Raw genomic sequence first — 27,872 nt, forward strand, 5'->3', positions numbered from 1 at the left:
GCTTTACCGACCAATTTATTGCATCGTTTTTAAATAACGGCACTCCTCCAATATTTTAAATGGTAGCGTATAATAGAGTCATGTATGTATGTATGGCTGGATGGATGGATTACTTTTATTTTGGTGGGAAATATGACTGTTCTTTAAATTCACTTTCCTAAATAATGAGCGAATGAAAACTTTTCTGCTTTTTGTTAAATGCATACTTCAAATATTGCATTGCATGGTTGAGATCGAGCCAACTGCAATCAGTGTGCTACAAAAACATAACAAAAAAGTTTGGTTTTTAAACTAGGTCTTTTTTGCCTATTTTATTTAAATCAAACAAGGCAGAATTGATAAAATTGTGCAAAACGTTGTTTCATCTGAACTACCATTTGAACCAAAGACATCAAATATGTAACAGTAATGACTTCATATCAAACAGCAACAACAATGACCCCCCCCCCCACCTCTCAAAACGAATTTTCAGTTAAATGAACTTCTCAGCAAGTAAAGCAAAACATCAATGGCAAAAATAAATTGGTTTGCTTTCTAACTACAAAGTTTCGCAGCTTCGTACTCTTTATAGAACGGCTGTTTGGCACTAAAAGTCTGCAGTGTGGTGAGTATTCTCTGTACCTCGGAGCTGGAGAGTTTGAGTCTATGTCGAAGTAGGCAGGAGAACAGATCTAATGGCAGTGGTCCAGGAGGAGACAGTCTATTGACCCGATATCGGATCTCCATCAGCTGCAGCAGAGCAGAGTCCTGAGATCCCTGAGTGTACGGATAGTCTAACTGTAGGATCAGATCCTGGATAGCCTCGGGGTCAAAGTGCATGCTGTAACCGAACAGCTGCATGCTGTTGATCTTCATGTATCCAAAGTTCTGAGAGGCATCCGTAGCTTCCAGAGGCTCGAAGTAGACCGTTTCGTTCCCCTGAGAGGACTCGGCCCGAATGCGGCTCCTCAGGTAAAAGTGAACGGTCTCGAAAAAGCTCTTCCATCGGTTGCCCAGATTCAAAGTCCAGTTAAAGCAATCCAAAGGAATGTCAAGCTTGGTTTTTTCCCAGTCTGGATAGCCATTCTGACTGACGGGCATGGTCCAGCTTTCCGAATGGCTGCCGCCGAAAGGGTTGACGTAGACAGACAACGCAGGCTCCAGGGTGGAGTTCTTGGTCATGCAGATCTGCAGCGAGATGCCCAGGAGCATATGGACGCGGCTGGATTTGAACTTGTTGCTCTTCAGTGTAAGCAGCATCCTCTTTCTCCAAGACGGGTCGAACCAGACGTTGAGGCGGACGTCATTGCTGACGAAGATGGCGTGTGTGGTGATGCGGCCGTCCCAGTGCTGCAGTAGGTAGCGTAGCTCCAGGTCTTGTAGGTCGGTCTCAAAACCCAGGTAGTGGTCTGTAGGGTTGGGTACGGCGTTTTTACAAACTCCGTGGCTGAGAACGTAACCTGTGTTGCAGCTGGAGCAGCGTGTGCGGTTGTCCACCGAGCAGGAGGCACAGCGGTGACCGTCGCCCACCTCGCACGGGACAATGCCCTGGCACGAGGGGCTCTCGTACGGACAGGCGCAAGTCCGTAATTCTTCTGCATAAAATCCCAGTTGGTTATTCTCACTGCAGTACAGGATGGACAGGGTGAACTGTAGCCAGTAGCTCAGCGGCCTGTGAAAACCAACAATAAAAGAGTCACGAAACAAGACAAAGTAGGATTTTATAGCTTGTAATGTGTGCAAATAATTGCGGCGATCATAAGGCAATGATTCGCAACAAACGGTGTCCGTCAATAAACAGCTTTGTTTAAGCAACAGAACTAATTGGTTTCTAACCTTGAGGTTGGCGAATATGTGCCTTTGAAAGCGCTGCTAGGGCAAAAGTAATCCATTAGTGCAGCAATAGCCTCAGAGGCTGTAGTGGGTGGTTAAACAATAGATTAGTCATTAGTCTTTTTTACTCGCTTGGAGATCCGGCTTGGCTAAACAATGGCGCTTTCAAATCAAAATCCAGTAGTGTAATAATCATCGAAGTGTTTTCACAATCCCAGAGGACAAATGCATTGCTCATAGGTTACCCTTCCAAAGCTCAAAAGACTTTAAGAAGAGATTTTAGTTAGATTTAATTTGTCTCATCAACATTAAATAATCTCTCGCAACACTCTTGAAATACTTAGCGTTCTCTCGCAAAACATATGCATTCTCTCGCATAACCAGCTGAGCTCAGACAAACACTTCCTGTTTACTTTATATCTTTAGCTCATATGTTCACAATGCTTCATAGAGTTTCCTTTTAAACTTTAAGCTCAAATATAGTAAGCTATGATTATAGTTTAAGATACGGTTTTGGGACAATAAATACTATTAATACTAATAACAAATGTAATATTAATAATCTTATTAATAGCATTACTATCAGTGTAACTTGTTTTTCCGTATAGAAAATCAAACGACACTCTATAGAAAACGCGGAAAGCTTGAGGGGGAATCCAAAATCTGAAAGATATTTTTTTCTCCCACTCTCGAAAGAAACATTTTCAATTTAAATGTATTTCTATAATGTATTTCACAATTAATATAATTCCGAAACATTTTAAATAGTAAATGAGATAAAGGAGCCTGTAGCTATTGCCTATATATTTGTAAAGTTAAAAGCATGTTTGTTTGTTTTTTTGTCGATACCCATTAATTTTTATGATTTATTGCAACAAAAATAGAATGATAGACAATACAGTAATTCTGTAAAAATCACTATTTGCTCTGTAGTGTTAAAATGCATGTTAAGTGTTTAATTCATTTAATTGGTAACATTTTAGTATAGGGGCCAATTCTCACTATTAACTTAATGCTTATTAGCATGCTTATTAATATATTAGCAGTAACACAAAGCGCATATTTTTCATGACAGTACCCCCAATCCTAGTTAATAACTACCTTACTAACCTTTAATAAGCAGCAAATCAGGAGTTTGAGGCATAAGTCATAGTTCATTGTTTGTTAATAGTGAGATCTGGACCTTAAAATAAATCGATTATTTAATTAAATTTTCCGAAAACAAAATCTTAAAATATGTCTTAAAATATATCTTGTTTCATGTGGGTTTTAAAGCGCATTAGAGCGAATTTTCTCTGTCATCATTCTCCAATTGCTGTCCTTTTAAGTTTCGTTACTGTCTACAAGAAACAACTGAGACATTAAAGAAATCTTTTTGTGATATTTCTGTCCAAGGAGATTGAATGGAACTTCTACTGAGTTCAATGCACAAACATTCACAATTCCTTATAGACTAAAACTTTGCAGATTCATTTGCATAGCTTGCATAATCATGCAACACAACATTTGGATTCACAGGGTTTAATGCGTGCCTATAAATATGCTTTACCTCTCCCTTAGAGACACTATTTTGGGCTGAGTTCGACATCTCTTGCTGAGGCTGAAGAGCTTGTTAGCAGTTCGTCGGGTCTTGGAGAGCAGGAGGCTAACGCGACTTTCTAGCTGCCTGTAGCGTTGCTGAAGAGCGCTGTCTGTCCTCCACAACTGCTGGATTCTCGATGAATTTAGAGCGCTCTGTGTTGGTAGCTTACCCATGAAGCTCTGGAACTCATCTGAAGAAAAAGCAGATATGAATTAACACAGAAATTGTCAAAATAACGATACTACGAACTAGCCTCTTAGCATTAGCATACAATGCACAATTGGTTTCAAGGTAGACAAATACTAACTGCTGATGTTAAAGTAATACTTTTTAATGTCCTATATATCTGGACGGGGTGCTTCTGTCAAACATTCTGCCCAGAGATGAGATATGATTATGATTTGATGTATTAAACAAATATTTTCCCCCAAAAAATATATGCAGTTTGATTGAGATGAACTGGAATAAAAAAAAAACATGATTTTTGAAAATTGTTTAAAAAATAAGCAATAATCAACCTTTGCTAATTAACTCTTCATATATGAAATTACTTTATGAACATTTTTACTTTACTTTATTATTACTTTATGAAGATTTTTAGGTTCGAATTTTTCAGTTTTTGTTATCATGCTGGTTTGCTTAACTTTTTCTCTTCAATTATTAGGAATTTCCCTGCTTTATCTCAATAGTCCTTGAGCTATAATGCATGAAACTTTATTATTATTATTATTAGCTATTTGTAATAGTTACTATGAACTTTTTTTCCCACATACTACAAGACAGTAACAAATACAAACAATAGATTCCAGCCATCGAAGATGCTGCAACAAATATTTTAAATCATTTGAATTTCCTTGTGATTTGGCCTTGCATTCATATGTTAATGCCATTTCAAAGTTAAGGCTTATTTAAAAAATAATCAATGCATGTGGATATTTGGCCAAACAGTACTATCGTGAATGCAATTTGCGCATGGCAACAATTATTTTTGAATACAAAGTGTCTATTTGTATCAAGGTGTAAATAGCGTCTCACATACAGCTTAGCTATTTGCACCTACGGTTATGGAGCCACAGATATTTAGGGCAAAAATATCACTTTCATACTCTAGCTGCAATGGTGTGGAGGGAAGATGAATCCAATACACTCGTGCTAATTTTTTTTGTAAATGCTTTTAAAATGACCAGCAATAGCTGAGTAAAATCGTTTCTATAATTGTTTATTTACTTACTTATTCAGTCGATTATGTTTTTCCTAGTGGATAAAAATAATTCATGTAAATATTACAACAAAACATAACTATAAAAATGTGCTAAATTAAAAATGTATTATTATAGGTAATTTAATTTCAAATCAATATTTATGTTCTGAGTGGCCATTAGTGTTATTTTAGTATTATTTCTATCATATAATATATAGAATTATTATTACTATTTGAAATTAGCTTTTTTTAGTTAGTTTGCTTTCATTTTAAGCTCAGTTTAATTTTGTGTCGTAACTAAAAGCATTTATATTAAGCTTTTAAATTATTTCCATTATACAAATTATTAATTTTGTAAATAATTTTCAGTACCTTAAATGCACTTTTATTCTAATCAGTTGCCAAACATTCTTTTCTTTTTTCTTTTTATTCTTAAAAATTATTATTATATTATTATATTTTTTATAATTTTTTTATTATTATTATAATATTTTAGGTAGAACTACAACATCAACACTGGCAGAACAATGTCAGCTGGTCAATATCGCAAAATAAACCCCTTACATAAAAAATGGACACATTAAAGTTGGTTGACCAAGTCTGGCTGGTTAAGTTAGTTAAGCAAGCTACAGCGTCTTAAATGAGGACAACGATGTCCCATGAGAAAAAGAGAAGCACAAGTGGTTTTGGCACCTGAGTCTTGAAATTCCTGGTTCTCCTGCCTCCAGGCCTCCCTCATGCGCTCCAGGTAGCTTTCCTGGGAACGGATATCAGCCTCGGGGCAGTTACACTGGGGGAACTCCTTACTGCACTGGCACCAGCAGTCATTGTCTTTGCACACAAATTGGCCTTCAGCATTGCAGCCTATGTAGCCTAAGGCAGCCTGAACAAAGTTGCTCCTTAAATAACTAGGCAGAATAGCCTGGAGTCCTGGAAAGAGAAGGGAGGAAGCGTGAGGTAGACATGCCTCCGCTTTTCCAGTACGGCCTTATTCTTGTCGGTTGCTAAATCCTTTAATCTCATTAGCAAGCACAGTCAACTATCAACATTCAAGATTTGTGTATAATTAGCAGGCTAATTAGACAACGGCTGCATGGAGGCTTTGATCGTGTAGCTAGCACGGCTCATCACACAAGCACAACCTCTGGAAAACACTTCAGAATCAGCGTCGGGACGAGAGGAAAGGAAGTGTTGGATTGTGTACTGCTTACCTTGCAACTGAACTTTGTTTTCATGGCTGTGAACCAGAACGGAGCTGACAGAGTCGAGGTTGTCATAGTTACTGCAACCCAAAGGGCCGGTCCTGGTTTCTGTTACCTGGAGAGAGAGAGAGAGAGAGAGACAAAAGCAGTTATTGCCTTTGTATAATGAAGCGACTGATAAATATCAGACGTATCTGATCAGTGGGGCAGAGATTTTCAATGCCACCATCTGAATGATTAGCACCAGGGATCCTTCACCTTTCGTCCAATGAATATCCGCAACTTTTTCAGTTTCCTAACAAATTAGCTATTTTAATTTAGAGTAGAAACCAATTAGTGAACAAACAAACAGCAAATAACACACTGACTTCTGAAGAGAAATTTTGTACAAATAATTTAAATAGGATTTAAAATAATCATAGCAAGGACACTTTAAATTGATCATATGGCGGTAAATTTTAGACTTTTTAAAATTTTTTTGGGATGAAAACAAATGTTCTATTTGGACCAAACGCAAAGAATAATACAACATAGATGATGAATCAAACTTAAAAAGTGAATATGCAGACTTGACAAAAGAAACAAATAAACAGTCAGCTTTTTATATATATATATATATATATATATATATATATATATATATATATATATATATATATATATATATATATATATATATATATATATATATATATATATATATGTATATATGTATATATATATGTATATGTATATATGTATATATATATGTATATATATATGTATACATATATGAAATTTTATTTTCCAGAATATTTCTTATTTTTAAATATTTCCCTAATAATCACGCTACCCTTGCCTATTTTTAACCATTCTCTAAATCGCTTTATTTTTAAAAGTTTCGAGAAAAACACACAAAATCAGCACTTTTTTTGTAACAGCCACGACAACTACGCAGGCCTACTTCTGTTTGTGTAATGATGCAAGAGTTGGTTGCATCTGGTCCTAATTTATCATGAAACTAATTAGGTTAACATCACTGTATTTAATTAACATTTTTATTATCTTTGCATCTTTGCGCAGCCCGGCAAGCACCGTTCATCTCTGTATTCTGCTGTGGCATAACACTATGGATTTTTTCCAGCAAAATAATTCAAAAGCTTAGGTAGTTCATCATTTATGAAAAAAAAAAAGCTATAAAAAGTATTGAAACGACGTGAAGTCAAGGGCAAGAATCAGCAGAGTGTGAGAGAGACAGAGAGAGAAAAATCACAACTTCATTACACCCGCAGCAGGCTCTTAGGCTTCTGTTAATGCTGCTGGAGGGAGATTCATTAAATCCAAAAAATTCTCTCTGAGGTCCGAGCCAGCTCATTGTCCCCGCAGAGGCCAAAAACACAATAGGCCTGTTGTTGCACTCTGCATCTAATTCTACATCAAAGAAATAATTGAGAAATACAGAATCGTATTCAGGTTTGTTGTCAACTGTGAATATGGAGGAAGGGGGGATTTTCTCATACAAAGCTTTTATGTGGTTTCAGAAAAACAGTGCAAAAACTAGACTTTCATCCTTTAAAAGCTTCATTTCATTCATATATATATATATATATATATATATATATATATATATATATATATATATATATATATATATGTGTATATATATATATATATATATATATATATATATATATATATATATATATATATATATATATAAAAATAAATTATTTTACTAAAGTGTCCACATATTATTAATTAATTATTTTACAATTATTCTTAACTATTACATTTTAAAAATATTATATTATTACTTTTTAAAGCAAACTATCTGTGTCCAAGGTTACAAAAAAAGGTAAAATTATCCGTTATTTCAGAAACTTATTAATTTTGAATGACAGTCATGATATAATTTCCTTTCATAAAAAAGTCACTCTTTTTTCCCAGACTACTTTCTGTTTAAAAATATTATCTAAATCGTTATTTTTAAATAAATAAAAATAAATTGTTCACGAATAAAACAACTTTGATTCAATTATGTGATGGAATAAGTTACGGATGTATGAATTTTTTTCGAATTTTAATTTTTGTGTGAACTGTTCCTTTAATAGCACGCTGGATGACAACATACGGCCAGACGCTGACAAACCACCAAAAACAAATCTTTCCCGGTGAACTTAGAGACACTTTAGCGGCGAAAAACTGATTTCTGCTATCTAAACGATGGCATCCTGTGGTCAAATTTAATTTAGGTGCCAGAAAGAAGCATCGCGGGTTCACGCGAAGGTTAATGTACTTTGGCCTTCTCTCTTCCGCTTTACTGAAGAGTAAAAAACTGTGAATAATGCGGCTGTGCTTAATGTCTCTCTCCAAACACTCTGATTAATACGAATGCAGAGAGCGAGTATTTCACCCCCTCTTTTACTGTCCGCGTTAAAATGAAAAGCTAATTCAAACAGCAAGAAATCTCCGCCTGATAAGAGAATCAATGCTCTTAATGAATAACGCGTAGCATTGTAAAGCTACCGTTGCACGCGGACGAATCATTATTCTCCTAAACACATTTAAGACCATTAATTAGCGCGGAGACGGTTAATTGTTCAAAGCACAGATGAGGTCCGCTACTGATGCCATCTGCGACTCTACCCAAGACTCGGCTAAACTAATGAGGCCGAGATATTCGGCGGCAGTGCATCATAATCAGACCTCTCATTTATACTCTCAAACACCCTTCGAATGGCGTCCTCCCTCACCTGCTCATCCATAAGACTAACACTGAAGAATCATCCAACTAGCTCCATTTAACACCTCGGCTAACCTTACAATGCATCTTCCGTACATCTGTTTTCTTGCCTCGGAGCTCACTTCATGCTAGATGCAACTAATGAGTTGAATTAGTCAATGCAGAAAGGGATGTAAATGGAAGAGCCAGGCTGATCCATCACCGTGATGCATGTTGCGACTAACACCGACAGGCGCTTTGTCCTCATTAATAGCAACTTAGCCCGGGATCCTCTTAGCGAACGGGCTCAGACCCCAAAACGCTTTGCCTGAGCGAGATTGCGAATGACTGAATGTGGCAGGGCCGAGTTCGGATGGAAAACTGCAGCCTGGGATTAAGTCGGCGCTTTTTCAAAGGAAACCTTGGGTCATTCGTATCTGAGGCACTTGAGTGGTTTGAGCACGGATTTATATTTAAAGGAGCTGGCGCTTTAAACAAAGCCTGAGCAAATGAGATCAGTGTGGAGTCTATCACGAACGCCGCAGGCGCCAGGTTACGCCGCTGATAACTGCGCGTTGAATAATGAACTCACCTCTGAGGCGCTAATAATTGTATTCAAGAGGAAGCCGTTTGTTCGTATGTATTGCCTGCGGTTGCGCGTATGAGCCTAACATAAATTCACATCGAATATCAATCCTGGTTTTTCTTCGTCTGAAAAAACGGGCGATTTCAGACTTGACTTGGATTTAAATTAGGGACTTTAGCAGAATTTAAAGACAAACTTTTTCTCTGATTTGCAACAGTTTCGTAGAAATGAGGAATTGAACCGCTCCAGTTCTGGTTCTTTAATGTTTTGTTTAATAATGATTGATTGATACAAATGCCAATTGTGTCCTTTAATATGTATTCAAAAACAATACTAAACAACAACTTTTAATTCAATTGAATTGGTTTTTATTAGTTTACTATTGGCAAAATCATAATAATATGTTATATGCATAACCAGTCAATAACTATTTTATTATTAAAATTCTAATATTTTGATTATTTGATATATATATATATATATATATATATATATATATATATTTTTTTTTTTTTTTTTTTTTAATATAACCAGTCAAAACAACAAGACACATGATAGATAGAAATGTTATATGTGTATAATAGAGATGTATAATGAGCAAAAATTATTGCATTATTGCAAATGTAAACATTTTGAAATTATCATTTGTAGAGAAATATTTAACAGAAAAATATTTTGCCCACCAAAGTTTAAGAAAAAAATTACACAACAAAAAAAAAAATATTTTTGAAATTGAGAGGACAAAAATATTTCATAGGGCTTTACATTTTTATATATATATATATATATATATATATATATATATATATATATATATATATATATATATATATATATATATATATATATAAAGTGCTGTTAAATAATGCACGTTTCATGATTTAATTTAATTTTTGACTGATGTAATTCATCAAGAGTATAGAACAAATAGAACAATGTAATCAAATCTAGAAAATTGTAAATGAAAAGAAAGAATTTAGAAAGTCAATAAAACTGAATTTTGAACATCAGTTGAACATTCACCAAAAAAAACAAGCTGGATATACAGAATCAATCATAATTTTTAATGTAGCTGTAGATATAATGATATACTGGTTAAGCATGAGGGGAAAAAATCCCTGTTATCACAGTTATTAATTCATTTACCATAGGGAAAACAAAGAAAGATTATGAGTGGGCATTCAGGGAAAGAAAAGCCATGTCTGAACATTGTTCAGTGTTTTTCATTTTTAATTGCTCCCTTGCTCGCTTGGATAATGGGTAATGAATAAACTATCCATTTTAAAAGTACATGGTATTACGATAAAATGCTCTGTTGATTCAAGCAAAACCTCCTAGGCTTGTGTTATGATAAGAATCATAAGAAAATTCGGGTCCGCATTTTTACATGTTAACAATGAAGGTACAAACTGCTTTTAATTTATGACCGTGCTTCAAAGTTAAGTCAAGTCATCGAGAACCTATTGCAGAAGAGGTTAAGACATTTCTGGGCATTAAAGAATCACCCAAATATTGCACCAATAAACTGACTATAGCACAAAATGACTTTCATTTATTTAAATACTCTGAATACGTCTAAAAGGGAAGCTCTTACTAACGCAAATGCGTAACGTTAGCAGCAAAAATAACTGTGTTCTCACCTTTTCATGCTTAATGTTCACTCTTCTGTAGTAAATCCTGACAGCGGTTGCCAAAATTGGGTTTATTCTGGTGCAAACTGTAAAATCTGGCTCATTGTTACCTACAGCTAATGCATCATTAGGTTTAATCCAAGTTGCCAAAGAGGCAAGTCCACTGCTGATTTGATGTCAAGTTAGTCAATCAGTAACAGCGCTAATTAAAATGAAACTTAATCGGACCCTGTTCCCTATTAACGTAATGCACTAATGGGGGATTAAAACCCAAGATGGTTTGATCCAAGAAAAAAAAGGTCAAACTCTGGCTCACCACACGTTTCTTATGATTCACAAGAACATGGAAAACTGATTTGTTTGTGTTCTTCTGTGTTGTGTGTAATTGATACGCTACTAGGGCTGAGTGATTAAATATAGAGATGTATTAAGCAAGCTCTTAATTGATACAAATTTTGAATAAATATATATTAAAGAAGAAATATGACAAAAAGAAACACTAGTAAATTAAGAAAACATCTTCATACGTTTAATAGCACATGTGCTGGAAATGCTCACAGTGCAAGCAAATGCAAAAAACACACTGCGAATACTTAACCGCAACAAATCAATATGCTGCAAATAGTCATAACACACACACACACACACACACACACACACACACACAACTAAAAACAGAATGAAAATGTAAACATAAATAAATAAGTATGTTGCATTCTACATGCTAAAAGTGCACACACACACACACACACAGAAGAAGTGGTCTGCCAATCCTCAGAGCGCAACCAAATACAGAAACATCCTATGGATATACTCTAGATTCAATGGAAATGTTTATAGGGAAACTATGAGCCTGGCTGGGACATGCTTATTGTTTCATGCCTACTCATCCATAGGGTTGTTGAAGAACTTTGTATACATTGTAGTTGTCAGCGAAATCGTTATTACGATAAATATGATATTTCCTCGTTTTATATCATCAGCATTGTGCTAAAATTCCCAATATGCAATGTATCGTCCAGCCCTATTTACTACATTGCAGCAAAAATCGATTTTTGCTGGTCGGTAGCACGGGGGTCGTACCTTAATGGCGGTGGAGGCGATCTGGAGGTGATGGAGCTTCCGGAGCGTGCTGTCTCTGTCGATGAAATAGGATGCTGCCAGTTGGTGGAGGGCTTCGAGGGTCAGCGTACCGGCTGTAGCGTTGGAGGCGCCGCTATTCTGCTGACCTCTGCTAAGCTTGCTTTTGTCCACGAAAATGGTCAAGGACTCCTCGCCTGATCAAAAGCCAGACAAAAATGATCATCTCAGCTGGAGAAGCTAATCAACCCTAATCATCTACAGCATGAGCTCGCCCCGTCTCGGCCCGTCGGGGGCCCACAAAGCCATGCAGCTCTTCCCCATCTGACACGTCAGCTCTCATTACACGCATGGTACAGATGAGAGTATCCTTCATCTCCGAGTGAGAGAGATCCAATGAAAATCAATTGACTCAGCTGGTGGGTTTGTTTGGAGAGAATAAATGTCTAAGAAAAAAATGCTAGAGTCAAAAGGTGTCCTGTGGAGCATTAGCCAGACCTTCAAATGATCTCCACTTTCAGCCTTAGTCATGGTATAAAGCAGTTTATTTATGGAGCGAGATGTCTTTCAGCAAGAAAGGTGTAAGGGACTATAGAAAACCGAGAGACTTCTGCTCTTCGATATATCTACAAATGAAAATGAGTTCTCAGAGCTTAAAAGCAGCCAGACAAACAGAGATGTATCTGTCCACACTTTTCATCTTGCATATGGAAACTGACAAAGCAGTCGCTTCCCTTTTTACTTTGTATTGTCAGTTTTGCGAGTGAAACAGAATATTCAGGGAGAAAGACTCTTTAAGGGTCTTTATCTTACACATGGGAAACAGAAGAAAAGCGGAAAAGATTCCCGATATGTCACCAGGACTTTTGATGCTGGTGTTAAAGTAAAGAGCATCTCAACATAAGACAAAGACAATGGTACTGTGATTATGTCATTATCAGATCACGCTACACCACATTAAAATATGAGATCGGATCACTGCAAACACGCTTTGAGGTGGACTGGAACTACTTTTAAATGAACATGGAAATGCAAATGTATTTTTCATTATCTGTATGCTGCTTTGAAAGTAATATGTGATGAGGTTGGGCTGCAAAAAAAAATTATTCATCATTTTCACACTAAGGCACTGCGCTCTTTTGGTCTCACCCAATTCAATCAACAATTTCCCATTATTTATTGAATTATTTCTTTAGATTACACATAGAATCTCATTTCTCTCAATTATCTCCAGATAATGAGAATTTTAAACCACCACCCCTTCCACTTTTCTCAAACTCCTACTAATTTCTTGGAGATTTTGAATTCACTTTCAAATCACATGAACCAATATTTTATTCACAACAGAACATAGAGAACGTAATAAACTTGAACTTATTTTTATTCACTAAATAAGCTCATTTCACATTTGATGCCTGCGACAAATCTCATCATCTACAGTGCATAACATCAACAAAAGATTCGGAGAAGCTGGAGAAATGCATAAGAGACGAGTCACAAGACCTTTGTTGGATGCCCGTGTGTTTCGGGCCCTCAGACGGCACTGCATCGCTCATCAGCATGATTCTGTTATTGACGGTATTAAATGGAAATGACTAAATACTTCAGAAACCGCTGCAGATGCTAACTAAAGCTCTATCATGCAAAAAGGAAACCATATGTGCACAGGGCTCATTTAAAATGCAGGGTTTCAAAGTGTTCTATGGTCAGACGAGTCCAAATTTGAAATTCTTGCTGGAAATCACGGACGCCATGTCCTCTGAGCTAAAGAGGAGAGAGACTTTCTGATTTGTTATCAGCGTCTAGTTCAAAAGCCAGCATCTCTTATAGTATGTGGGTGTATACAGTACGGGCAGCATGTTTTGGAAGGCGCTATGAATCCTGAAAGGTCTATAAAGGTTTTAGAGCAACATATGCTCCCCTCCAGATGACGTTTCAGCATGACAACGCAATACCACATACTGCGGATATTACAACATACAATTATAAATTATAAAATGCATGCATTTTGCGCATAAAATTATGCACTTTCTTAGTTTAAACATTTATGTTATCCGTGTTCTATTGTGAATAAAATATTCGCTCATGTGATTTGAAATTATTTAAATTTTATTCAATTTTAAGAAACGTCCCAAAATTTCCAGAATTGTACAAAGTACAAAAAAGTTACATACTGCCACAATACAACCTGTATATTGTGGCAGTATGTAACTTTTTTGTACTTTGTTTCTTTGGAATATTTTTTTCTTTTCTGTCACTGCCTTCCAACTGAAATGCCTTTTGGTTGAAGGTAAGCACTAATTATAATTTTTGAGTGCGTGTTTCCAGAAGATTGAGGATTGAGATGTGATGCTTTTATTATTTTTTTGTATGTGGAACTGGATTTGTGGTGCTTGACAATCTGAAAACGCCCATATTATAATAATGTTAATAGAAAATTGCATTTGACTTTTCCTGTAGTGTTTCCTTTCTATTGCCCTTTTGTATGCAACGACACTATGAAACAACATAAAAATTATACTTTAAGAAATGTTGCAGCCAGGTGTAAAGGGCGCCTAGGCTTATTATTGCTGTATCTGCATATTGCATGTATTGTGTTATCTATTTTAGAAGGGCTAAATTACCTACAACAACTGTCTAAAACAATTCCTAATCAGCTATTTGTTGGCATTATCTATTAATTAGTAGCATAGACATAGGTCAGTGGTTATCACCCTTTTGACTCAAAGGTCAAAACTGTCTAATACAATATCCGAAGTCCCCCTGGGTAACACAATATTAACAGAACCATAACTATACATATATTTATAAGCACGATTTATTAAGATTGTGGTTGTGATTGACACATTGTTATTATAGTGTCAACTGATCTTTAATAAAACATTAAAGAGGGGAAATAATTATCTTGATTGAGTTTATTTATAATTTTAATGAAGTTAGGTTGTTTTACTATATTATTTTTATTAATTAGTATACTAATAATAATAATGCTGTTTCCACAAAATATTAAATTAAGTAACAACTGTTAATAACTATCAAATAATAATAGCAACTGTTTAAAAACACAGCAAATGTGCATATTATTTCTGAAGAATCGCGAGACTTCAAAAATAATGAACATTTTAAATATTTCACAATTTTACAGATTTGTGTCATTTTTTTATTTATAGTTAAAAATATATATATTTATAGACGAAAGATAAATACATTTTAATTATTAAGTTAGATTGTTTCAGTATTTTAATAATATTATTGCTAATAATAATAATCATAATTATAATTTTACTTTATCCTGCAGGCTGAAAGGTTGCTTTGGTCCCTCATAGCGGGCCCCGGTCCCCTGTTTGAGAACCACTGGCCTAGGTGACATCATCCAAAAAGGCAAGCCACTTCAGAAGCGTTTCAGTTTAACAAAACTCCATTTTTAATGAAAGGTTACAAAGACAAGCTTTTTTTCTTCGGAATAACAAGCACAGATGAAATGTACATTAATAAGTGAAACGGGTGAATTCGAGTTCGTTGTCTGACCTATTAAGTTAATCTAGGAACTGAAGTTATGAGTGTCATATCCATTAGACAACACTAACCTCAGTGTTCAATAATGCATAATGTCACGTCAGCCTCTACTGAGACTATATAAAGATGTCCTTGCAACTCAGGAACAAGGCAAGAATGAAAATCTACTTTGCAGGTATAATAACTGCACGTAATATAGTTTTCTTACCTCCCAGAGTGGCAGAGAGCAGGAAATGAGTCCCGTATTTCTTAATGATGGTGTCAGTAATTTTCTGCAGGCTTGGCCTTCTCCCCAGAAGTCTGATGTTATGGATGAAGTCGGGGTCAAAGGGCACGGCCGCCCCATTGCCTTCTTGTCTCTCCGCGGCGAGGCTGTTGACCTTCCATCGGCCGAACTCCCTGTGAGTTCATAATCATTTATGTGAGACATTGTATGAGCCGATACTGGAGCACAATTATAAGCACATTAGTCATTACAGTCACATTCATGTTGCCCTCTCCTCAGTCTGGCTCTTCTCCACATCTGTCCCTCTCTCCATGTTTGTTTGCTCTATTCCTGTTCCAAAAAGCTCTTTTGGGCTCAACAGAGCAGCCAGGCCGGTAGGTGGTATTTCATTGTTTAGGGGCTCGAAGAGTCTCCGCGGGGAGCCAGGTGCACAATCCGAGCACGTTTCTACAAAGAAATTTGAGGATATAATCCCTTAAGATCCTCCTTTAAACTCTGTGTGGCGCCTGTGCATCTCGAATCGTGCATATTAGTACGTTGAACAGGGTAAAGCTTGTAAACGTCTGCTTAACCGCTCTCTAACCAAACGAAAACAAAAGTCGGTTACCTTTCCTTTCAGAACTATTATCTGATTACGCCCTCGCACAGAATAACAGCGATCCCATGCTAAAGGAAGCACTGTAAACTAAAATGCATACTGTACACCCACTAAACTAGGAAATAGGTATCGTGGATGGAGAAGGGAATCTAGTTTCTTTCTATTTAAATAAATTAGCATCTATTATTACGCAGCAAGCGAGCTCTGTTTCAAAGTTTAGTCATCTGATATTCTGTTCTAATCCAGTCTGACAGAATTTGTTGCATTCCCCGAAGCTAACGCTCAGATGGTAGATCTTCAAACAAAGCATCCCACTCGTGCGTCCCTAAACGCTGTAGCAAAATTCGAGAGAGAATGTTAAACTTTTCTCTTTTTTTGGAAAATATTTTGAAACTATTTTTGTGTGCGTAAACACAAATTTTAAGGATCAAATTCCAGCTTTGCGAACGTATATATGTAAAATAAAAAAGGCGGTTCATACCAGGCAATTGAGAATGATATACTCTGGTGCTTTTTGCCCCCTTGGGGGAAAATATCATGTTTACACAAAGTTTTATATAATTATTAGGGCTGTCTGTTGGCCTAGACTTGTATGTCATCTTACATTGCATGCGATTGCCTTGTGAAGAATTTGATGCAGAGTGTTGACTCAGTGCATGAATATTTAAATATTTCAATATCTTCCCGAAGATTTGCATGATAAGACATTATGACAGTGATATAAGTGTTATATTGATGTTATATAAGTGCATATATATATATATATCTATATATATAGATATAGATATATATATATATATATATATTGATCAGTCGTGATTAATCGCATGGTTTTCAGTATTAATCGCATTGTTATGCATAAAATGTATTAATAAATTCAAAAGTAGTGCATTGTGCACCTTTTCCATTTAAAAGTACTGCTATATGAATAAAAGCGCAATGACATTCGGTTTACAAACACTTTAAACCAATAAGGTGCTTTTTTACGACAGTATATGCGGTAGCAGTTCAAATATTTCTCTTAAATCTCAACCCTTAAAAATAATGTAATCAAATTAAACACAAAAAAACAAAAGCTATTTGCCACCGCCAGGGCTATAGCGGTTTCGGAGAAGATATTTTATAGCTTGTTACAGAAAAACAAGTTATGCTCAGAGTCCAGAGTCTCCCTCGTAAAGTTATAACAGGCACCTTCTGAGCAGAGACCTGCACTGTCGTGGACAACACTTGATGGACAAGGGCTAGAGCGAGTGGGTAGAGACGCTGGAGATACTCACACTAAGACAAGTAGGTGATTATTGGGTAGGTTTAGGTGATTATTAGAGGATTATTGGATAGGTTTAGGGTTGGATTTGGTGTAGGACATATTTCCAACATGATAAAGCGTTAACCTTTATCAACAGTCTCTGGATATTTCAATTCTGAACAGTAACTTAAGCAACGTAATAAACACGCAGCGATACTTACCTGTGTCATAATAAAAATGTGCCAGGGTCACGTATTGAACCTGTGTTTTAGCGCCTCTCAGTCGCTCATTTCTCTTTGAAACTTCATTAAAATACATAAGACGGTGTTGCACAGAAGCACATATTTACATATGAAACCAGGTTGATTTTATCTGTGTGTGCATTCTGGGCCAGTGAGCAACAAAGATAGAGATTTGAACCTATAACTCAAAGGTTTTGACTCAGGGATTGTACGCACGCACGCACGCACGCACACACACACACACACACACACACACACACACACACACACACACACACACACACACACACACACACACACACACACACACACACACACACACACACACTGTTTTGCTCAATTTTGCAAATGAACTACTTTTCTTGAAACCATACAGTAGCATTTTGTATAAATCCACAAGTGAGTTAATGATTCAGTGACCCAAAGACTTGTGGGCATGTCAATTGCTTTCCTCTTGAATGAATCAAAAAATGTTAATTTTTTATTAACACTGAAATGCTATCATTTCTGTTAATGCGAATTAATGCAAATTTAATTTATTTTCTCAAGAACACTTTAAATCAATCAAATGTGCCGGTGAAGACTTTTATAATGTTACAAAAGGTTAAATAAATGCTGTTTTTGAAGCTTCTATTCACCAAAGAATGTTGAAAAAATGCATGACCTTCCACAATATTAAGCAGCACGACTCTTCCCATCACTGACAATAATCATAAATGTTTCTTAAGCAGCATATCAGAATTTGAAAAATGTATTTGTAATATTTCTGAATATTACTGTTTTTACTGCATTTTTTTAACCAAATACTTGTATCCTTGGTGAACACAAAAGACATAAATGTTTAAAAATCTTCCAGACCCATACCTTTTGAACAGAGGTTTATATCTGTCTTTTCATGCGTCACATACAGTAAAAGACCATTTAATATCAGCGTGTCAAATAACAGCAAATTCGATTTGTAGCCAGTACTTTTCGCCTTATGGGAAAATATCTCATAATTTATATACAAATCCAGTTACTGGTATCCAGGCAGTGTACAAATTGCATGGCAAGCAAAAAAAAACATGCCTCTTCTTCTCGTGTTCCGCAAGACCACACCATTAGATCAATATTTATTATTTTCTTTCATCCTATTTCCCACATTCCCTATCTCCATTACAAGGTTATTAGTCTCCACACCGGAGAAAACACAGGAGTTTCCCCAACCTTAGCTGAAGAAATCTCTCTTTAGAGATTAGCAATTAAACCACAGCCCTCTATACTAGTGACAGAGTTAAAAACTCATGGGAACCAATCCAATCACTCACATGAAGGGCCCTATCCAGAGAACAATCATGAAGGGAATGGAGGATGTCATTATCACCAATCAGCCCAACGAGGGATGGTGTAAGTATCAGATGAGGTGGCTGATGAGCACTAGCGTCGAGCACCTAAGCCACTGATCACCACTGAAAAACCAGAGAGGGCAAAACGCTCCTTTGCTGGAGAGCTCTCTGAGAGCCTGCGGTATAGACCTGAGGGCACCATGTAATCAAAAGCCACAAGCTATTTTGTAATCAGAAGCAGAAACCAGAGGCATAAATGAAGATGAGATCAAGAGGAAAATGACGCTAATAATAATCTAGAGTTCGGCTGCAAGTCTTTGAAGGCTGTGGAGGTGTGTTTTATGCATTATTACTTATTGTTTGGAGAAGGTATTTATTGGTGATTTCTGAGGCGCTCTGCTGAGTTTATGATACTTGACGTCGTTTCACCAAGGATGTTATACAGAACTGTGTTATGATTTGTTTGGTTATGGCTAATATATGAGCCCATGAGAACAAATACTTCAGCAAACATTAGGTTCAGCGTCACACCACCACTTGACAAACTGGGCGATAGTGTAGGTGGGTTTTTCGTATCATGAGAGAGAAAAACGGCACCCTCAAGTCTGTTGAGTAAAAATGGCTAGTACTTTCTTGATCCGGCAAGCTCTAATCTGATTGGCTACTTGGCTTTACGCAGTTTTCAGCAGCTGGGGTGCGCAAAAAGTCATAAATTATGGGCATATAATCATATAATGGGCAAATCATCTTAGATTTGCCAAAGTTTGTAAGACTATGGGATGAAATCTTTCCAAGATGAGTTTGAGTTGTATATACCACTTTCTCTTGTTGACGGTTCCACGAAGAACCTTTCAATCCAAAGGGCTCTTTATACTTGAATAAAATGTTTATGAAATTGAAAAAAGTCACTTTGGATAAAAGCATCTGCAAAATGACTAAATGTAAATGTAAAATGTTCTCTTTAAAGGTCCTTGGGGAAACAATTTCTGAGGAAATCCCCATTTACTGCATACTTAATGTTGCATGCATTAACGTTTCCGATTATAATGTGTACCACCATATTTTTCAGTCCTGTTCCACATATAATACTTATTATAGTAATTACATAAATTGCCTAATAACCAGACGCTAATCCTGAACATACCCCTAAATCTAACCTCAACCCATGGTTACCTTATATTACCCAGCTCTTTGGTAAGCACACTGTAAGTGCACGTACTAAAAAAAAAATACAGTGCAACCCACGTTTCTGACAAACCTGCCTCTGAACGGTTGGTTGTTTTCCATGTCAGTCAGACAGTTTCATGTTGGTTAAGTGGGCAGTTCTTGGCTAGAATGTTGTGTGTGTGGGGGGAAGCAAATCCCAGTTACTTAACCATGAATTAAGAAAAATAACCAGCAGATTGTGTATTTTTAGAAAGAAAACACTCCACTGAAAGGAACATGCCCAGGCATGCACATATTCAGATGTGTCATTTCACCAACACACTTCCAACAGAAAAATTTCACTTTGATACTCCTTTCAGAGGACCCCAATACTTTAAGATGTTCAAATTAAATGAATTGAAATTCTGTTATTAACTTACTATGACAATTAGCTTTTGTTTTTAGGTTTTATGCAGAACCAAAAAAGTAATACGTCATACTCTGAAAAAGTAATACGTCAGCTTTGTTTTATGAAGAGACACGGCTTTAAGCGATAGCTATGATGAATTCGACTGAACGTTGTTCCCTAAAGTGTCAAATTTAAACAGTCAAAAGTGTCAGGAAGTGTAATTCATCAGTGACATCAAATGAATTGGATCTTGCGACTGACAGCCACATGCTAATGTGTGAATGCATCTTTTTAAATGGGAAAGTTTTTTCTTTCATACAAAGCTACCGTATGCCTGCACTTGTTTTTTTTTTTAACTATATAATTATATTTGTCTCACTGGTACATTTTAATGTTGTCTTGGCATTTTCATTTAAATTAAGCAAATCCAAACGCAAAAATATATAAATAGCTGCAAAGTTTCTATTTTCATAAAAAGCTAGATCTGATAGAAACAGGCATATTTGATTAAGCACGATTTGTTTTTCTCTATAGATAGGTGGTGATGTAAGCCAATGCTAACGAAACGCTATGTGTTATCATTTTCCAGCTACAGTTTGGGCTTCTTCTGGAACTATATTTTTTATTGGCAAAAAAAGAAATACACGAACTGACTCAGTTCTAAGCATTCATTATTTATAGATCTGCTGTACAAGAATGTGATAGGAATATGAGCAACTCTCAAGTCCAAAGATTCGAGTCACCTGTGGGCTCAAGCTGATCACGGTCGTGCTGATATTCACTACTAGCCCGGGTTAAAAAAAACACACCTAAGAACGGTTTAAAGGGCAAAGGGGTGCTGGAACCTGACCCTGACCTCACAGGAACCGAAACGATTCGCGCCATCACGCGTTACCGATTCCGTCCTACCTGTATATTTTGTATCTGGTCGTAAAACCGTGCTGGTATCGCTCGGTGAACTCGATGAATTCCTGAGAGCGATGGAAAGGACCTTTATCGGACAGCAGCCATCCGAGAGGTTCCGCGGAGCTCACATACACGGCCAGAGAGACGAGCACACAAGCCCAGCGGAGACAGAGCACCATCCCCTCCCATAGGAGCATCAGGTCAGGCGGTCTAGGACCAACGCTCCGAGCCCACATCCTTCAGCCATACATGCTTCCTCCTCGCAAATCCCCGTCGTGTCCTGCAACTCAAAATAATAGGTGTTTTCAAACGGCGAGCTCAAGTTAACATCACCATCACACAGATGAGGCGCGGGCACTACCTGACACGAGTTACACTTGGGCTATCCGAGACGCGGAGGAAAATATAAAAGACGGCACTTGGAAATCCTCCGAGCAGCTGTCCTCCCAGGAAAGCGATCCTTTTCGGAAGAGGTCTAAAGTGTGCCGATAAACTGTTTTCTCACGTCAGGTGAAAGCAGGCGCGCGCGCCTTCCCAAATCCGCGCTGGCGCGCGATGGAAGAAGTTGACGCACATCTGATAGAGGTGGGAAAAATGTTCTGTGGGAAACGCTTTTCGCAGGAATGAGAAGTGAGATTTCTTTAGATCCTCCTGTTCTCTCGGGGGGAGAAGGTTGGACGCTCTCTCGGTCTTGATCGGCTGTAAAATACGATGGAGCATGAATGCCGGTTTCCCCACGAGTGCATCTCCTGCCTTAACACTTTCACACTGAGCAATACATATAAAGCATAACTCTCGTGCCTCCACCCTTTCTCCATTTCTCTCACCCTGCATGCCCCTCCTTCTGCGCATTCACTTCTTTTTGTTGAAGAAAGTGCCCTGGAAAAAAATGTACTATGATGTGCTTTTATTTCCTCTAAGTAACAGAATATTAAAAAGGTAAGTCATTTGCTGTAAGTTTATCGTACGTGTGGTGTTACATTAACGTTCATGTTCTGTTTTGGATCTGAGACACAAGCTTTTAGCCCCCCAAAAATTTAAAAAATTACTTTTTCTTCCTTTTTTGTGTACAGTGTCTTATGGGAAATTAGTATGAACAATACATCTTCCAAAGTTGTAACATTAAATGAATTAATAAAATTATTTTATATATATATATATATATATATGAAAATGTGTGAATATATATATATATATATATACATATATATATATATATATATATATATATATATATATATATATATATATATATATATATATATATATATACACACATGCACACACACAATTTACAGTCAATATCAACAGACCACCAGAGCTCTCTTTTCTGCTGTGCACTGTGATTAAAATAGTCTCAGAAGCATTGATTACAAAATGATGAGATAAAAAACACCAGAATATTAGGTTTGTGGAGAAAAGAGGAAGTATTAGAGGAGAGCTGTTCATATTCACAAAGAGACTAAATCAATCATGCATGGGCTATCTGTAAGCGCTGGAATATCACGGTTCTATTTTAGTGCTACTCTACTGGATTTTTAATTGGAAATGTTTTGACTTCCAAACGTGTGATACATTTTAGATACAGCGTTACCATATATGGTCTGGCATTATTCATATTTCAACTTCCTGTCAGATACAGTGGGGTTTTAAAGTTTTGGTATATATATAATGGCTCAAGAAGCATTCTACATTATAGACAGTTGTGCATTATACAATACTCTCAGAAATAATGAGAGTAACAAAAAGAGTGGCATGTGCTTTCACCATGTAAATGAAATAAAGCAAATCCGATGGAATTGTACTTTTCTGTTAACAACACTCTAGTGATCATCTCTGATTAATTTCACACTGGAAGATTTGCCAGGTGTGTGTGTCGTGGTCCGTCCCGTGTCTGAAGAATCGGTGAACTATTCGCTGCGTGTGACCTAAAACTCCAAGTGAAGCTCCAACCAATTACAAAAGCAATTACAACATTAATTAAAGTGAAATTAAAAATACTCTGGACACTTAGAAATATTCTCCACGAAAACTTAAAAAGCGATCTCCGCTCTTGGGAAAGTTGCTCACAGTTAATCTTTATGGGCAATTCATTACCCTCAAGCTTTTGAAGATAATTTCAGATGTAATGAAAGTCTGTCAGCAGAGGCAGAACATCAAATGTTTGCTCTGTGTGTCTCTGACATTATTTCTGTGAAGAGCAGAGTTGAGGAGGGGAAATGAGTTTCCCTCGAGGCTAAAGACTGTTATAGTTTCTAGTGTTCCGGGTCTTTGTTGTCTGTTTACACAGTAATTGAAATGTTCCTAAACCTTTGCCCTGCCTTACTTTTCCCTTTTTCCCTATTTCCCATTCCTTCTGTCTGTTCGTTACACTCTCTGTTCCTCGCTTTACCCTCTACTCCCCATTCCTTCTCGCCTCTTTGTTGCTCCGCTTCTTTCGTTGTTTTCCTCATGCTGCCTGCAGAGCAGAGGGATTTAGTCGCTGTAGTTATTTGTGCGGTAACCATCTCCTGCGCTTCAGTAGCTCAGCCGGCATAGATGAACCGGGTACGTCCTCCGTTATGGAAGAACGTGGAGATGCAGGGGTCCTTATATGTCCAGGAAATAAATTTGATGCTTTGGGACAATGCAGGTTGTGTGCAAGACATTAAATCGAGCTCCTGAACAACCATGGCAAGAACTTGATGCAGCGATACGCTCTTACGGCTCGAGTCAAGTCGAGTTACATTTATTTATATAACGCTTTTAACGATACAGATTGTGTCAAAAAGCAGCTTTACGGTATAAAATAGGAAAATATGTGTCAGTACAAAAAGGAAAATTGTAAACACTTAAATTTTTAGTCAATTATTGCATTCAGCTTAGTATCTGTGTAATCAAGTCAACGATATCGCTGGAAATTAAGCGTAACTAATTAAGCAAGCCATCGGCGACGGTAGCAAGGAACCGAAACTCCATCAGAATGGAAGAACCAGGCTCAGTCGGGGAGCCAGTTCTCTTCACTGTATAATTGAAATTATTTTGCAAGTGAATAACCACTTTGCTTCTGTGATCGTATCGCTTTAGAACGCTTGAATCAAACCACTGGAATTGTTCAGACTACCTTTATGCCTTTTTTGGACCCCACTGACTTTCTACTTAAACATTCTACTTTTGTGTTTCGCGGCAGAAAGGGCATCGCTTGGAACAGCATGAAGCTGAGTGAATGATAATAGAATGTTCATTTCTAAAGTAACTGAACTCTCTTTAGTACATTCCAGTTTAAATCGTTCCTTCTATTTCTATCTGATCGACTAACTTATATTTCCGTTCTTTTTTTATTGCAACATTGTATTACAGTCCTGTTTAGCACAGGCTATATTTTGCACTTGCATTGTTTTATGTACTCCTAAAATGGAAAATGATTCTTTAGATTAATGAAATATACATTTTTATTATTGTAAAGCAAATATATGGACACAACAGTAACATTAATGCTTACAGTTGGTGTCAGGAAGTCACGCGACACGTGAGAATCAAGTTTTAGGCTCTGTATGAAAGTGTCTAAATCATGACAGAATTTAGTAAAAAAGTAGTAGTTTATTGGCGAGTTGGGATAAATTGAGACTTCTTTGTTTTTTTTTAAAAACAAGAATGAAAGACCAACCCGAAAGACTCCGTCGCTGGGATGCAAGCGTATGAAATCTCACAAATTACACGATATGCCACGAGATTGTGTTGGTCTTTAGGATTTGCAGATGTGCAGCTGAGATGTTTGAGTAGAAGATACACTAAAGGCAGTGCCTCAAATTCAGAAGAGGAACTAAGAGCAAAAATGTGTCAAATATTTGAAGAAATAGTGTGTGAATTATTCATTTTCTAAAGTCACACTGTCCGATGGCAAGAAAAGCGGACAAAAGATCTAAGTGGTTTCTTTGTTTCCTTGAAGAAATGAGAGAAGATGCTGGATGAGACAGTGCCTCCGTGTACTTTTACTAATGGTTTAAAAGGAAGGTAAATTTTAACAATAATAACTGAACAGCAGTCGGGTACAAACAAAGAGCAATTCCATCTCAACGGACGTGACATTTGCAGTGAAAATGTTAAATGTAACTTCACCGAGAAAGAAATCACTAGTATGTGGAACTATTATTATGCGTAATAACCCGAACCTCCTGCGGGTACAGTCCAGATGTCAAACTAGACAAGTTTCCCTCCACTTTAAATCGAGAAATCCACTTACGTTATGGATGTGATAAAAATGGACACGGCTTTTTGAGAGATGGCACATTTTAGGAGTCTGTGATTTGAAATGCGGTTTAGAAACCGTAATAGCCACATAGAAGACCTGGCCCTCTAAACATATGATGTGTCTTTTTTCCCCGTATTTGTTAAAAGAAAAACAACAGCCTCCCCCCAGAGTGACAGTTTTAAAAGTAGCAATTAAATTAACTAGCTTGTAAAATGCTTTGCAAAGCTGCTCAGCTGATCTTATGTACAATGAAATCCTGATATGATGTTGCGTGATTGCTGATTAGAAACCGTAGTTGGACTTAACTGCTTGTATCAGAAAAATAAAAGTTAGAAAAACGTTAATCGTTACGTTATTCTCCTACAGTAAAATGGTGACTAGATTTTTCTAGACTACGTTACTGACGACGGATTACATGATAAACTGTGATAATGCAGTCTAGTTGCACATTTTAAGTAATGTATTTTAACTACCGTTTTTTAAAATTGCTTAAGCGCCAAAGTCACAAAATTGCGACAAGACGTCATACTTAACGAAATACACTGTAGCTCCTAATAAGGCGCTAAATCACATTTGCATTCCCTACCAGCAGACATGTAGATCTCCGATTCTAGACCAAAATTGCATCATGATCGAAATTCAAAATGTTCGAGGAAAGAGCTAAGTAGCAAGCCAATATATAGCAAGCAAACTGGGAGTAAATCTCCAAATGGCTGATAAAAAGTTGTGCCATCAGGATGTGTTGCAAATGTTATTCACCGAGTCTGATTCTGAAGGAGAACATTTGCCTTTTGGAAATGATGATCAGTTGTCATGAGATCATTCTGACCCTTTGCCCAACTGGGATGAGGGTAACAGGAGTGAACGTGGTCGTATTTTCCATAGTATTGGGGCTAAAAGTAGCACTAGCTCTTCAGATCCAGTCAGAGCGGTTCTGAATACAAACATCCATTCAATATCAATTATATCCAGAACATCACTGATGAACTGATCAAAACGTAGGCTACTGCTCACATGCGTTTTACTGCTATATAGTATAGTAATAATTCAGTACTTTCTACCGTTTTATTGTTTTCTGATCATTTGTAATGAGGATTAAAAAACAAACAAAAAATGCAAACAAGTTCAAACATCAATTCAATATCTACTATTACTTGAAAATGAAGAAAATCAAGACAGCTGCCCTCTGATGATGTCATAATACGCTAATTAGATTAGCATATTTACAGCCCACATAAACCTTTGGTCGACATTTTTCTAATTTACAGTAGATATCTATCTTTAAGCCCTTTCGAGCCACGGCTTTTGAAATATTGATGTCAAAATCCAGCATTTTTCCATTAATCCCTAGCGCCTAAAGGGTTAATCAAACCCAGTTTGAAACTTTCCATTAAGCGTTAAAACAGTTAACACTTTACAATAAGGTGCCATTTATTACAATATATTTTTTCTGTCTGTGCAAATATAATCCATGCTGAATGGCATGGCACGCAGTAGCATTGTTAGAAAGGAAGATTTAAAAGAAATAAAAATTAGGGAAAATCAGTTATCAATTATTATGGTGTGAATAATATGTAACCATGTAATCCCTACTTCATTTTTGGAATCTGATTATGTAATTCGGATCGCATGTACACATATAATGTTATGCTATTCGAAAGCATACGATCTCGGGATCTTGTGCTAAGAAGAAGCTATTTTCCACAGGTTTTAAGCAAGAGTAGAGTAGCTGATACGTTTGGCCATGACGAAACTTGCGGATACACTTTGCTAACGATGTTTTTTGGAAACACATCAGCGGCCGCAGAAACATTTGTTTAGTTTGGCTGGACGTTCTAGTCTGAGGACATCTCTCTCCCGTCGTGAAAAACTCTCCTCCTTTTCCGCTTGAGCCTCGTCCTCGCAAACACTGGACAATCAAAGGGAGAGGAAATAATTTTCCAGCCCTTTGTCTTGACTTGGCTCATTAGCGGCGCTGAGCGGAAACGGCACATTGTGTATCACAGCTCTGTCACGGCTCCATTTCTCGGTTACTATTTCTGCGGCACACGTCTGCGTGCCCTTTGTGTCTTGAATCACATTTCCACAGTAAAGGGGCTGACCTAGAACATTTTACGGTGGGCAGAGGAGCAAAACACGAGAGCACGCACACAATCATCTCTTTTCTCTCCTGTTACATCAAGTTCTTTGATTTCAATGCGCAGCATTCAAAATGGACATGAATGCACACGA

The 27,872-nt window shown here is 36.9% G+C and overlaps 1 protein-coding gene across 2 annotated transcripts; it reads right to left on the reverse strand.

The window, feature by feature from the left end:
* Positions 1–278: 278 nt before the first annotated feature.
* Positions 279–22,199, reverse strand: brinp3b (bone morphogenetic protein/retinoic acid inducible neural-specific 3b). 2 transcript variants are annotated; one of them, XM_043253873.1, is made up of 8 exons: positions 21,771–22,199; positions 21,413–21,689; positions 15,520–15,710; positions 11,799–11,992; positions 5,807–5,912; positions 5,289–5,525; positions 3,362–3,584; positions 279–1,651 (listed from the first exon to the last, which is right to left on the reverse strand). In XM_043253873.1, the coding sequence occupies exons 2-8, from the start codon at positions 21,643–21,645 to the stop codon at positions 535–537; spliced, it is 2,301 nt and encodes a 766-aa protein (XP_043109808.1). In that variant the 5' UTR covers positions 21,646–21,689; positions 21,771–22,199; the 3' UTR covers positions 279–534. The 2 variants fall into 2 exon arrangements, with proteins under 2 accessions (XP_043109808.1, XP_043109818.1); XM_043253883.1 differs by having other exon boundaries at positions 21,413–21,695.
* Between the last annotated feature and the right edge of the window lie 5,673 nt (positions 22,200–27,872).

Source organism: Puntigrus tetrazona, chromosome 2, assembly GCF_018831695.1.
Source record: "Puntigrus tetrazona isolate hp1 chromosome 2, ASM1883169v1, whole genome shotgun sequence".
NCBI classification, from domain to species: domain Eukaryota; kingdom Metazoa; phylum Chordata; class Actinopteri; order Cypriniformes; family Cyprinidae; genus Puntigrus; species Puntigrus tetrazona.